Below are 13,782 nucleotides of genomic sequence, written 5' to 3' on the forward strand. Positions count from 1 at the left end.
TCTAAATTTGAAGCAGTGATAATGCGTATTGTCTCGCCAAACGCTTAGCGCAAAATCGTGTCGCACGATGAACAATGGCGATTCTTACCCAATCTAAGATCATAATTTTTCTAACGTCGACCTTCTGTTGAAGAAGCAGCTTGGCCGCGATTGCTACTGAATTAAAGAAGCAGAAGCCCATGGCTTGGTTGGTCTCCGCGTGATGTCCGGGCGGTCTCACCACGGCGAAGCCATTTTTAATATCGCCCACCGCCGTTTTGTACGCAAGATCAACGACACATCCCACTGCCATTCGGGCGGCAGGTGCGGTATTAAGTTCGTTCCACGTCGTGTCGGAATCAACCCCGATTCCGCCGCATGGAAGTCGGACAAAGTTCTTAATAGGCAACTGCGACAATTTCGCCATATCCAGTTTCTGTCGATTCAACGGATTCGTTCCTGCGCACACCACGGAACAAATTAGAAAAAAAGAATAATTAAATTTTTATTCGTTAATTCATATAATTAAATTATAATTCGTATAACTAAAATAATTCATGTAATTTAAAAAAATTATTATTAAATTATTATTCATTTTTACGCCTTAGAATCTTATATCGTATGAAAATTTTACATTTAAAAACTCTAGACCGTTTGTTTGTTTAAAATATCAGATAGAAATACAAGATTCCATTTTATTTATTTTAATGCCTTACCAAATAGGAGTGCATGCGCTTCGCTATGGCAAGTCTGAATTTCGTCGAGCGTGGCCTTGCGCGAACGCACTCGATCACAACGTTGCAACAGGCCTGTTTCCGACAGTCTTGCCCACACACTCTGCAATCGGCCACCGTGTTCCGGATGGCCTCGGACAGTTTCGCCGCAAACGCACGCATGCTTCAGCATTAACGGATCATAGGCTAATCCCGTGGTGGGTCGATGCGGAGAGCCTCGCGCGAACATGTCGCCGCCGCTGCCCTGGGGACCTGCGAAAATAAATTCGAATTTCATAAAGCGATCCGATATTTTCCGAGCATTATATTCAATTCACAGAACATCGCAAATCGTCGAAAGCATTTTAGATCAAGTTAAAAGGCGGATATTATTTCGATATTTTATGCTCCGTACAGGCGAAAGAGCAGCTGAAGAAATCTTCAAATTGCACACGATCGATAAAAAAAAATGGAAGCCAAATGCAAATCCATCCAAACGCACCAGGCAAGGGCATACTTAACGTCTCGAAAAACGTCCAAGATAACTGAACAAGATTTTTAGTGCGTCACTGCAAAGAGTGAGAAAGAGTGGAAGCTTTACCTAGGTGCACTAGCGGGCTCGACAGCGCCCTCGATAGCGGCCTGGCCGATTGAGCGGTCCTGCTTCCGGCGTAGATGGTCGACTCGTTCGTCTGCAGCGTGTGTCTCATCATGAGATCCCTTTGCTGTTGCAGAAATTGTTCACGGTCCCTTTGCTGTTTCGAGATCTCACTCTCTTCCGGATGGTCCTTTTTGCCTGTGAGGTCGATCACTTCGGATTCCTCGGTCTCGGGTGCCTCGTCCAGCTGATTCGCCTGACCGCGCGAGCCCACTCGCGTCAGAACCGTCTGGCGGATCTGTTGCTTCAGGTAGTTGTGCGCCTGCTGCTGATCGTGCAGCTGCTTCTCCGCAAGATACTCCTCGTAATGGGTGGTAGGGGCGATTATGCCGCCCTGCAGCATTGGGTGGCCCAGCGGCAAGGGCGCGGATTGGGTTCTGCCTATGCGTGATGAAAAGAAGAAGCCGTGTAACGCTTAGGCCCCGACACATTGGCTGGCAAGGGGTTTTTATTTGGAAAACGCGTGCTGTGTTTCGCGCGGGAATGGTTCCTTCCCGAGAGACTTGAAACGGCCGGAGCAAGAATCCAGCTTCGCTTCCGAAGTCGCAATTTTCTCGGCGGAAACCATTTTCCATTGGAACAGGGCACGCGCGCGGTAAGGGCTTCTACGAAGACAAAGAGGGAACATACTACCTAAAGGCCGGTGACCAGCCTTATGCAGTCTCGCGTGCGCTACTTGTATATCCGTGATCGGCGCCGCGGTGTGATACACCGTCGCTGCCCCCGCCGCTGCGGGATGCTGCCTGCTGCCGCCCACAGCCGCGGACGGCGGCGTTGCCTGCTCCTGCAAGTTTTGCTGCAAGGGCTTGTGGATGTACGTCTCGCCCTCGATGACCGTCAGGGTCGGATAGAACGGCAGAGTGTTGTGCAGCATCTGACCGGTGAGCGGCATGCCGAGACGCGCCGTACATGCGGCGCGTCTTTCCGCTTCTGAGACCGGCGCCAGTTTCGTCCCGCTCTACGGGCAAAGAATAGCCGAACAAGCGTTCCGTCAGACAGTCGAAAATATTTCAGGAAAATCGATACCGCTTTAATATTCTAACGACACAAACCCGACAGAGTTAATTCAACAAATTATTTCAGTGTCAAATTACTTCGATAATTTCATTAATTTCATTTATCCACAACTAAAATTATCCAGTAATATGCTTCGTAAGAAAAACCTAAAATTCTAAATTGAAAGAATTTATGGATAGAGATAAATGGAAAAGAATCGTGCGTTTAAACAAACGTATTGGAAAGAATTATGGATTTAAAAATTAAAATAATACTAATTTTTAAATTGTAAATAATACTAATCTTAAAAATAAAAATAATATTAAGACATATACAAAATTTCGACTATGGATTATAGTACTGAACATATTAAATTTATAAACGAATTCTTGACAAGTAAAAAAGAAATCCACGTTTCACACAGACGGATACGAAAGTTTTAAATTAAATTGTTTCATTACACAAGTCGTAATTGCAAATTGAATACGTACACTTACCGAAGAGCTTGATGGCACGTGGGGTCTGCCCAGCGAGATGTTGGGCATGGACGGCGAACTGAAGAGCGAAAGATCCGAAAGGCTGCCCTGTTGACTACTACTAGTGAGACGTCCTCCGTACGCCGGGTTTTCGCCTTCCTGCAAATCGCAAATCGCAAGATGACATCTCGCTTCTCGCGGCGTAAAACAAAAAAATGCGCCCAACGAAAGCTGACGAACTTACTTCCTGTATCGCTGTGTTGCTTCCAGCGGTGGGACTGGCTTGAGAATTGTTCACGGTTGGAGGAGAATTAGGCCCGGACTCGGGATTGCTGCCAGAGTCTGAAAAATATACAATTAATACGAGTCGGAACCTTGAGGAGGCGGGAAAGGAGAAGGAGAAACACGTGTCGCCGCGTATTGCGCAACAAGAACGTATACGAGATAATGAATAAATCCGCGCGCTCTCGAAATTGCATTTGTAACGCGCGAACAGATGGACGGCTTAATGAACTCCCGAAAATAGTCCCGACTTCGTAATGCAAAACGTGTGCAAGTAATTTCGGCCGTGACGACGACGCTCCCGCGCGGAGTCGATCCAAAAACAGCGCAGTCCGTTCAAAAAATATCCAAAATTTCTTCTTCGGACGGTTTTTCAACGCGCGTCGCGTTATCTCGGCAGCCTCGTTGTCAGCGGCTGATTAATTTCAAATACGGCCCGGACACAGTTTTCTTTTCAGCGCTAATTTACATATGTTAATCGGAGAGAAGTTTCGTTCATGCTGTTACAGGGGAAGTGAGTAGCAAACGTCAAAAACTCCAACAGTCAATTAATCGAACACTCGGGGTGCAATGAGAGAGAAAGAGAGAGAGAAATGAGGATGATGTGATAGTATCATCGGCGAATATGCTCACGCGGAGGAAGAACAGAGAGAACTCTCATTCTAAGAATGTATGGCAGTCCTCTCGAAGGAAGCTCGATTGTGTGTGTGTGTGTGTGTGTGTGTGTGTGTGAGAGAGAGGAACGTACTTGCTAGTAGTGACTTCCGCTTGAGGTGCGACAGCAAACGGTTGTTCCGGCGCACCATCAGGGGTGAGTTTCTCGACGCCGCCATGTTCCTCTCCACGCGCTGTTTTAGTCGCACCTTCAGCAAGTTCGGCTCCGAGGCTGGCCAATTTTTCAGCCGGTTGTTAGTCGGTCATTGTCATACCAAGGGGGCAAGAGAGGGGGGGGGGGTGGAGGGGGACGGAACTAAAGGCACGGGAACACGATACGAGAGACGATCGCCGCCGTCGTCGTCGTCTCGCGCTCGCATTCACGTTCGCTCGCTCGTATTATCGGTTGGCTGGCGCGCACATATCGCGAGAGAAGCACGCGGATGTGATTACAAAGAGGCCTCCCTGTGACACTCGTCTGGGCAAGCGGCTACGCGCGATTTGCAATTGAAGCCAAAGTGACTAAATGTAGACAGAAACGGTTAAATTGTTACGAAAACAATTTTTTATTTTTTTTTTTTTTGAGATAAACAAAGAGTGACAAAAGTAAAAAGGAAGCGTCGACACGCATGTCACACGAGCTTTGCAAGAGTCAATATTTATTAATTTAGTATACCAGGCGAGTTAAGATATGTTAACTCAAGCAATTTGAAAGTATTGAATTAGTAAATAATGTTTCTGCACCCATGAAATTTGTAATACTCCTTTGTTGTAACTTAGAGCAGTATTTCTGTCACTTTGACTACTGTTCCTGAATCGGCTGAGGAAAGGTCTCTCATAAGATAATGAAACAAAACCAAACCATGTCTCTTGACATGGTGACATCACGCGAGATTTCACCGATAATTTTCTGATTGTCACACAAAAATTCAAATATAATTTTTAAGACTGATATTTTCACATATTTGCTACAGAAACTCTAATTAAAATGTATGTAAAAAGCTGCAATTTAAATGTTAAAACATGTTATATCAATATTAATGTAAAAATGTACATACGAAAAATTCATCCTTAATGTAGTAAGATAATTAAGTAATATCAAATTACGGTCGAATATTATATTTAATTACGCAGAGAAAAACTAATTACTAATTACGAACCGACGCAAAACAAAAAAAGAAAAATAGAGTTTAATTAATTATCATGAGTTTATTATATTGAAGTTAGATAAAGAGGGAAATTGAATGTGAACGAAGAAATACGGAAGAAACCATTTACGTTTTCCAGTTGAAAATTCACGTGCGTATTCCTAATGCTGCTTCAACAAAATCTATCCTCATCGCAATTCCTTTTGCAGATTTGTGGCAATTATGCATCTAGTGCAATAAGTCGGGGTATAGCAATGCTATTTTTAAACAATAAACACGAACTGTTGTGGGAACAAGACTAGGCCGTGCATGCTTCCTCATCGGATCGCAAGTACGTGCTTCTACATACGAATTTTCCGACGTACGTTAAACACGCTGGCATTTTCTTCAGGTAAATTAGCGTATATCAGCGGAGATAATGCACGCGTTAATCGATAATTCGTCCGTTAAGTAGCGGCGATGTAATTTACAAGCTCGCATATTAGCGACAGCCAGCGAACGAACGAAATGATCTTGACATTTTTTTTTTCTTTAAGCCAGGCAGGCGTAAATTAAAGTGTCACGTGCAGAAGGAACGAATATTCAAAGAAACTAATCAGAGACCCACGAGTAATTAGTTCGACGACAAAACGCGACGTATAGATTTGCCGTACGCCGTCGACGTTCTCACCGAATAATTCGATCGAGCGAATCTTATCGAGGGAAATCGTTATCATCATTTTTCTTTTTATATTCGCGGTTGAAATCATAATCAAAGCGGATATTGCGCGTCGACGCGTAAGCTGTTGCTTTAGGACTCAACTCGCTTCTCGGATAGCGAAACACCATGCTTTAGTAGACATTCTATCGGCACACATAAACTATCTGTACGAAGTATGCATAAATCATGGAACACATTTCCGGACAATTACCTGTTTTTCTGAGCGGGAAATCGTCACCGAACTTCTCCTGCAGCATTTGCGGCATTCGATATGGATGCGCCGCATTCGTAGTGCTCGATGATTCCGACTGTGGTTGTAGCCTAGATAAAAACAAAGTTCGAGGTACTGTTTATATCGAATTACATATTGAGTTTCAAAGAAGATTAATAAAAAGTGAAATGTTCTAGAATTTGTATTAAAATATGACGTTAAAATCTTATTTAAAAAAATCTATTTAGAAATTGTAAATCTAAAAACTGCAATAATAAAGCTGAAAAATAACAATATTTCACATACTTTTTTACAATTTATTTTTATTCAATTAATATTTCTTTTTGAATTAATTATTTTTAAAGTGATTTTGTCAAATCTTTCTGAATTAATTAATCTACTCCGAATCTTGTCCGATTTGTATACAAATTGTAGACATTTTCATAAATCAGAGATAATAGGTGTTGTCTGCGACTTTCTGAGTTTAGACGAAAAATACGTACTTTTAATTGCCTCGTGTGCATACGTTTAGGGCAAAGTTATTATTGGCGGGGAGACAAGGAAATAACGCTGAGAGCACATCGGCCGTTGCTAAATGGATAACTGGGCCAGGTTGTGCTATTACCGTTACTTCGTCGGCGGCGGAGAAGACTAACGACGACGATCGCGACGACCCATTAAAACCGAAACGACGCGACGTGCAAATTTTGATTTGGTATGTCTAAAACCGATCGGGACTTCAAGAAATTAATATTTTTTAACTTATTCTAAAATTATCCTAGAAGTGGAACAATCTAATTTCCAACATTCTGTCTTTATTTTTAAATTATAAGAGAATATAAATATTTATGATAAAAAAAGCACACTCGATAAAAAACATCACAAAGTTAAAAAGTACCGTATCTCCAAACATAGATTGATATAATAGGACGTTTTTTTTTCAAAATAATACTATATCTATATCTGATAAAAGAGAGACCACTAGAAGCGCAACATTTAAACACCTTTGTTGAGTACAAAAATTTGAAAAAGAATATTTCAGAGGCAATTTGGAATCTAATAAACTGATCAATTTTCAATATTAAACATCCCGGCACATTAAACATTGAATGAAAATTCATTAAAAACAAAGTCCGTTTGATATAAAATGTAAAACAATTTTATCACTCGCATTAGAGTGACGCACTACGCGCGTCATTTATTATCTGTATCAAACTTGGGAATCTGTTATGCACGTATATCTATATTTAAGCAGCGTGATTATATGCACACACTGCTTGTGTAATGTGTTAACAGAAATGATTTCGAGGATTAGTCCCTCGCGCGCGCCTGCTAATCAATTATCGGTGCAAGCGATCAATTTATATTGGTGGTATTTATACGCACGAGTTTTACTTGGTGCCTCATTTCGAGTTGTTCAAATGACAAAGAAAAATTTTTTTCCTAAATACAAATTTATAAGAAGCATTTCACGAAACATTCAAGAATTCCATTATCCAATCATTCTACAACATAATTACGCATGCCGTATAGAATCTTACCAGCTCCTGTATCCGGGCGTGCCAGGTACCGCTCCGTTTGCCGCTGCAGCTGCCTCCCTTTGCTTCTTGTTCACCAGGAAGCTCTGTAATCGCGAATACTTCGTAAATAAAAAATTATAAATTCGCGCGAGATCCAGAGCGCGTGTCATTCACGACTCAGAAAATCAATACTTTGGGCTTTGACTGGATTACTCGATGGATTTTTTTTTTTTTTGTAGACGGAAATAAACGGGCGTTTGATAAAATTCTATTCTTTCGAATTTTCTTTTAAATGGATTAAAGCAAGATTATTTTAACGTTTACGTCAAATATCAAAGTTCGTAAATTTTAATCCGCAATCTGAAATCGTTTGTTTACTCTTTTCCTTTCAACTTTTGTCACTAAACATTATCTATAAACGCTTATCTCTACTTCAGAGATATTGCTTCTCGGTTGATAATGTAATAAATATGAGCGTATTTCTGAAAGGAAATCGCGAGATTAATCCTTGCATAAATTTACAAACATCGTCGTATAATATTAACATTTTTATCGTGACGAATAGAGGAACAGGAAATCAAGGCTCACCTGAAGGCGTTGCTTCACTTCCGTGGACGCGTTCGCGCTGTGATCATGCTTGTCCTTTTTCCTGAGAGCCTCGAGCCTTTCCTTTTCTCGCCTCTGCTCCTCCAGCTGCTTCTGTTGCTCCCAGAGCTGCGGCAGAAGTAAATTTTGTTATACGACAACTCATTTTTATTATGATTATTCTATTACATTTTTATGGCGAAATTATCACAGAATTTCACGAACAAAGGATGAAACTGTCAAAATCGGAGTTTTCCCTGATAACTAATGCGAATTATGCGCGATCGAAATCCAATTACGCGAAAATTCGCAATCGTGATAATGCGCGCTGCGCAGGATCTAGAATTCATCCTTGAAACTATGTTTTAATTGGTTTAATCCAACACACGCACGTAATCTACACAGCTCAAACGATAATTGTCTACCATATATATATATGTATATATAAATGATGCAAATCATATCTTATGCGTTATTATCGACAGCTTTAGCTCCATTATGAAATGCAACACAGTTGTCATACTGTCATATAAACTTCGATAATTTTTCATGCGCGATATAATTTGTTTCTCTTGCCAAAAGATCGTGCATTTCTCGAGCTCAGATATATTTAGATAGATCAACTCATAAAAAATTAAAAGCCTATTACCGCGGCGACATATACTTTGTATCGCGATAACGGCAAGCTAAAAAAATCTCACATTTCGTACAAGACGACAAATCTGTAATGACTCCAGATTTAACGGGGCCAAAAACGGAGATTAAATATATTTTTTTCAATTTAAAAATTTTGCGATATACACCAGTTGCGTTGACAAGAATGTAAAAAAAAAAAAATATCTTCGTTAGCAACAAAATGTAAAAATAAAACACGAAGAAAGCTCTATTGACCCCACTAAATAAAAAAAGCAAGAAGAGATTAGATTCGTATCGTTTAGAAGTGTACCAGTAGAAATATCGCGAGAAATACAGGCACAACAAAATAAACGTCTTAATCAGTACTGGCGCCAGGATGAAAGTAAAAAAAAAAAAAGGTGAGATTAGTGTGAATCGAATGGTTGATCGCAAAAATCCCGGACATCGCCAAGAGAGACATTAATCTAATCGCACGCGTCGTATAATCTTGTCTTATGACGTGATAAACTCTCCTTCTCTCTCTTTCTCTCTCTCTCTCGCGCGTATATCGAGGTGCACGAGTCGGGAATCCGCCGCGGAATGAAATTAACAGCACAATTCGGCCGTGAGTACGTCGAATATTTATTAATAGCTCTCGCCGAATAACGTGCTTACGTAGCCGTGCCGATAAAATCGCGCATCTCCGCGTCCGGATGGTTCTCCCATCCCTTCACCTGCGTCGTCGTCTTCCGAATCTCGCGGGATGCACTCACCGCGGAAAAATGAGACGCGCGTTCCCGGAGTTCATCGACATCGCCGCGACACACGGCTCTATTGCGCCTGGCATCGCTCTCTCTCGACGCACGACGTCTCGTTATTCGTCAATTAATATCTGTTATGCGCACGTGGAACGCTCGCGTCTTTAACGAGATCGTTCTCTCTCTACTTCGCGGATCTGCTTTCTTGCTCTCGCGTTCTCGCATCATTTGAATAATGTACATATAATGTAATAAATAGATCTGAATAAATTAATAAATAATTAAAATGTATAACTAAAATTATTTTGTCTCCGACTTTGTTTCTCCTCACGTAAATATAATATTCCATATTGATATATAATGAAAGATTTGATATAGTGAATCTCTGACATACCCACTTAACAAGATGACACTAGAATGATAAGAAAATATAAGTTTAATCCTACAATTAAATTTATTTCAATTTTACTCTTACTTCGTACTTTTGCATATATTTTATATTACTTAAAAAATAAATTTTACACGTTTAAATAACAAATGTTTCGTAATGTAACATTAATTAATTTCATTATCCAATGGAAATATTATTTATTCTATTACTGAAATAAAACTTCTTTTTATTTCTCGGAATAAATTATACTTGTTCTCATTTACCTAATGTATATGTGCAGATAGTAAAAATAAAATGTTTCTCTCCAGTTTTTTTTCCTCTTTACTTTATAATAACTATTACGGACTTTCAACTTAAAATATAAATATTTGCATTTGCACGATAAATGCAAATTTATTATCAGAATAAATTACGTCATTTCAATTAAGTGTCTTAATTGCATAATAAAATACGCAATATAGTTAGTGACATTTTTTTCCGCAAATGTCTATTATACATAATTATCACTGTACTGTTTACTACTGAAAACTCGACTTCTTTTATTATCGATATTATGCAACGTGAGAAATAAACGCTTCGCAGTAGAGCTCGGAATAACATTGCACGTTAGTCATGTGACGCGCGATAGCGAGAGCATACTGAAAGAAAGCGTAACCGTGACGACTAATACAGCACAGCCGACCAATAAAATGAATCAGAATAGAACGGGCGCCGTTGTTCTGACGTACAACCGCACGCAATCCACCTGCCGAGAACCAAGAACACCTGCGCGCACCTGTTAACACCTCCCGCATCCGAAATACGGCAAAACGGAAATTATGTTGATATGCGCCACAGGTGCACCGTATGTTTACATATCTCGGTCGCCAAAAATAGCACATGGACATTACGAGAGATTAGCCAAAAGTACAAGTGAGACAAACAAATGAATCAAAACTCTTTCGTAAGATTACAGCTCACTTCTGTGACTCAAAGAGTCAGATTTAAAAATAAGAATAAAGATAAGAAAACTGGAAGAGAGTAAAATTTCGTCTATGATTTCTGTTTACAAAAAAAAAGTTACACACACACACACAATTTTACTTCAAAATTAAAATCAAAATATTTAATTTTACATATTTAAATATAAAAATAAATATTGTACTTTACAAATCACATATTATATTACAAAAAAAGTTTAAGTAAAATCATATTCATAAATATTATTACGTAAATATATAGAAAACATTCGAATATACTTCAAAAATTTATTGAGGATATAAAAGAAGTATATATATTCGTAATTATATTCGTAATTAATTATGTTTTCATAACACAAATTATAGTTTTATGTACTTTTTATATATTATATTTGCATTTAATTAAAAAAGATTCAACTCTTATAATTAGTAAAATTAATAATTTTCTGACATCTTTACAGGTAATAATTTTCGTCCGGCATTTTTTGTCAGTACATAAGCATGCAACGATTCTTAATATATTTGAGTTGAAAGAATATAAATTAAACATGAGTGATTATATGATGAATGTTGTGTATTTCAAAATATAAAAATATGAATAAAAATTTATGAAAAAAAACAAAAAATTTTTTTTAGTAATTTATGTAGATAGATTTATATTTTTCTTATTTAAATACGAATAAAGAATATATTTTTGTTTTGAAAACACAAGGCTGCAGTATAAATTTTACGAAATAACTGAAAATAACAGATAAAAAAATTGCTAACAAACAAATTTGCAATAAGTCATTTGTGTTCAACAAATATATATTATTGCAAAACTCCAAACTAAAAATGTAAAATTATAAGATTTTTATTATTAACGATGAATAGATGCCTTTTCAACCAATTTCACGCACGTAACAACATCTAAACTGAAACTATGTAAATTGTAAGTCAAAAACACGCTAGGCGCACGTCTATTTTCATTCATTATACCTCGTGTCATCTGTGCACAGCAATTTTCTATGACAAATAAACTACGTTACACGTACGAGAAGATTATACGACACGATGAATCCATGCATAATTACGATAAACGCGTGTCACCACGCATATACGCCACGCGAGGTGGAAAGATTATTGATCTACAGTAGAACTTCGCAAGAATAGCGATACGAAAAGATAAGTGAAAATATTCTATTAATAACATAGGAAGAAAATGCAACCGCTGGAATGCGCACGTTTATATGATACGCGAGAAAACTTTTGTATTTATTCTCGTGCAATTACTTCCGTACAAAAAAAATTGCTTCCAAATTTGTCGAAGAATTTTCCTCGTACGATTTGATGAAACGGGATATTTTGTATTCACGAAAAATTAGTTCGTCCTCGAGTGATAGTAATCTCATATCGAGCAAAATGTATATGCCAGTTGGTTACACGACCTGCTTCTCATCTCCCTACGTAAAACGGCAAACCATTATTCTAATCGCCGTCAACTCTCGGCCGGTGTCAAAATGCATCCGCGTTACAGTTGCAAATTACAGAGTATCGCGGCCGCAGAGGCGCGAGCACGGCCGGCCCGAGAATCGCGGGGATTCCGCGGCGATGCGGCCAGCTTATTTTCACGATGAACCGTTATTGTTATTATCGCCTTCGTGACGCACGTTACACGCTTCGTCGACAATGAGAGGAATATTCCGCTGGACTTTCGACTAACATAGAGAGAGAAGGGAAGAAAGAGAACGAGAGACGCGCGGTGCAGAATGGCGTTCCCAGAGAGTCGCCGCCGCAGACGGGGACGAGAGGCAAGTATCGAGTAAAAAGCGAGAAGGATCCTCTCTATTATAAGCGGATAATGCGCGTATAAATGCGCGTATAAATGCGCGGCTGCTGTTGCCGCTAACCGCCGGTGATCGTCGTCGTCATCGTCGTCGTCGTCGTCGTCGTCGTCATTCAGCGGGACGTCGATCGTCCCGCAACTCCGCGTGCGCGCTATAAAATGAAACTGCGACACGAGAAGCGAAACATGGCATAGATGTTTCGGTGAACAACCGAGAAATATTGCGAGACGACTCGTGTTTTCACGAACACGGCAATGTGATGTAAATAAAGCTACGCGAGAAGTGATAATCTCTAGAAGAGTTGATTGTATAAATAGTATTAATAATTTTGGAGGAAAAAATGGAGAACGCTCATTTATTTTAAGATTGAGATGATTATTTTTCATTTGACAGCGATAAGCAGAAGTTTTTTAATAAAAAAATAACTTTGTGAAGGGATATCATAGTTAGCGTCAAACATTTTTATATTTTAACAGAAATTTCGCGCTTCGAATTGATGCAATTAGCAAATTTAGGCTTACCTTTAGTTGATGCATCTGTTGCTCGTGCAGCTCGGCCAATTGTCGTTCCTGGGCCTGGTATTGCTGCCGGAGAATCTGCTGTTGAAGCTGATGGTGCTGCTGTAGCTGGAAACAAATCCAGATATCTCAAGGGTATTGTAATGTCCTTAGTTGAAGATTAAAATACTAAAAATGTCCGAAGGCGTGAAATATCTGCAATTCGCAAATGAGAAATCGACAATCTGTAATTTGCACGATATTGGAAAAATCAATACATCGGGTATTTTCTCTTTCAACCGAAGTCGTCACAAAGCATTCGTTATCGCACATGTCTCATGACAATTTTTTTCTATACCAGAGTATATTAATCTAGAGGCAAGCACTTATTTTTTTTCAATTTGCAAACAGCGGACAATAAAGGAATTCTCGATAAAAAAAAAAAAAAAAAAAAAAAAAGAGAGAGAGAAAAAGGAACAGAGACGCAGATTTATACACGGGAGCTTTTCAGCATGCTTCTGAATAAAAGCTTTTGTAGCTTGTCGAGTGGAAATACAAAAGTATGCATAGCGCTACCGGTGCTAGCGGCAAAGTTTTACGCCAACGTGGCATCTGACTCGTTTAATCCAATTCACCGTGTCTCTCGAATGTTTTTCGTTGCCGTTTGTCGCATGTGGGCGACTTCGAGTCGCCTTTTCTCAGAAGGAAGTGCGTGGGTTGCTGACACAGAGACCAAAGCGATTTCGTCCAATTGGTTACGTCCGCGAACGCGCGCGCGCTGTCATATGATTCCTCTGCATGTGTTGCACTTTGT

At 39.4% G+C, this 13,782-nt stretch overlaps 1 protein-coding gene across 24 annotated transcripts in view; it reads right to left on the reverse strand.

The window, feature by feature from the left end:
• Positions 1–13,782, reverse strand: part of HDAC4 (histone deacetylase 4) — a 96,803-nt gene that overhangs the window by 5,515 nt on the left and 77,506 nt on the right. For 15 of the 24 annotated variants that reach the window (XM_067355539.1, XM_067355540.1, XM_067355538.1 and 12 more), the window contains 11 exons: positions 12,993–13,097; positions 7,926–8,051; positions 7,359–7,441; positions 5,818–5,927; positions 3,853–3,990; positions 3,067–3,164; positions 2,838–2,981; positions 1,981–2,308; positions 1,294–1,731; positions 696–965; positions 89–438 (listed from right to left, as the gene is read on the reverse strand). In XM_067355539.1, the coding sequence (XP_067211640.1) occupies positions 89–438; positions 696–965; positions 1,294–1,731; positions 1,981–2,308; positions 2,838–2,981; positions 3,067–3,164; positions 3,853–3,990; positions 5,818–5,927; positions 7,359–7,441; positions 7,926–8,051; positions 12,993–13,097 (2,190 nt within the window). The remainder of the gene's footprint in view (positions 1–88; positions 439–695; positions 966–1,293; positions 1,732–1,980; positions 2,309–2,837; positions 2,982–3,066; positions 3,165–3,852; positions 3,991–5,817; positions 5,928–7,358; positions 7,442–7,925; positions 8,052–12,992; positions 13,098–13,782) is intronic. The other 9 variants (XM_067355535.1, XM_067355548.1, XM_067355545.1 and 6 more) reach the window with 5 other exon arrangements.

The sequence above is a fragment of the Linepithema humile genome, chromosome 5 (assembly GCF_040581485.1).
Source record: "Linepithema humile isolate Giens D197 chromosome 5, Lhum_UNIL_v1.0, whole genome shotgun sequence".
Classification (NCBI taxonomy): Eukaryota; Metazoa; Arthropoda; class Insecta; order Hymenoptera; family Formicidae; genus Linepithema; species Linepithema humile.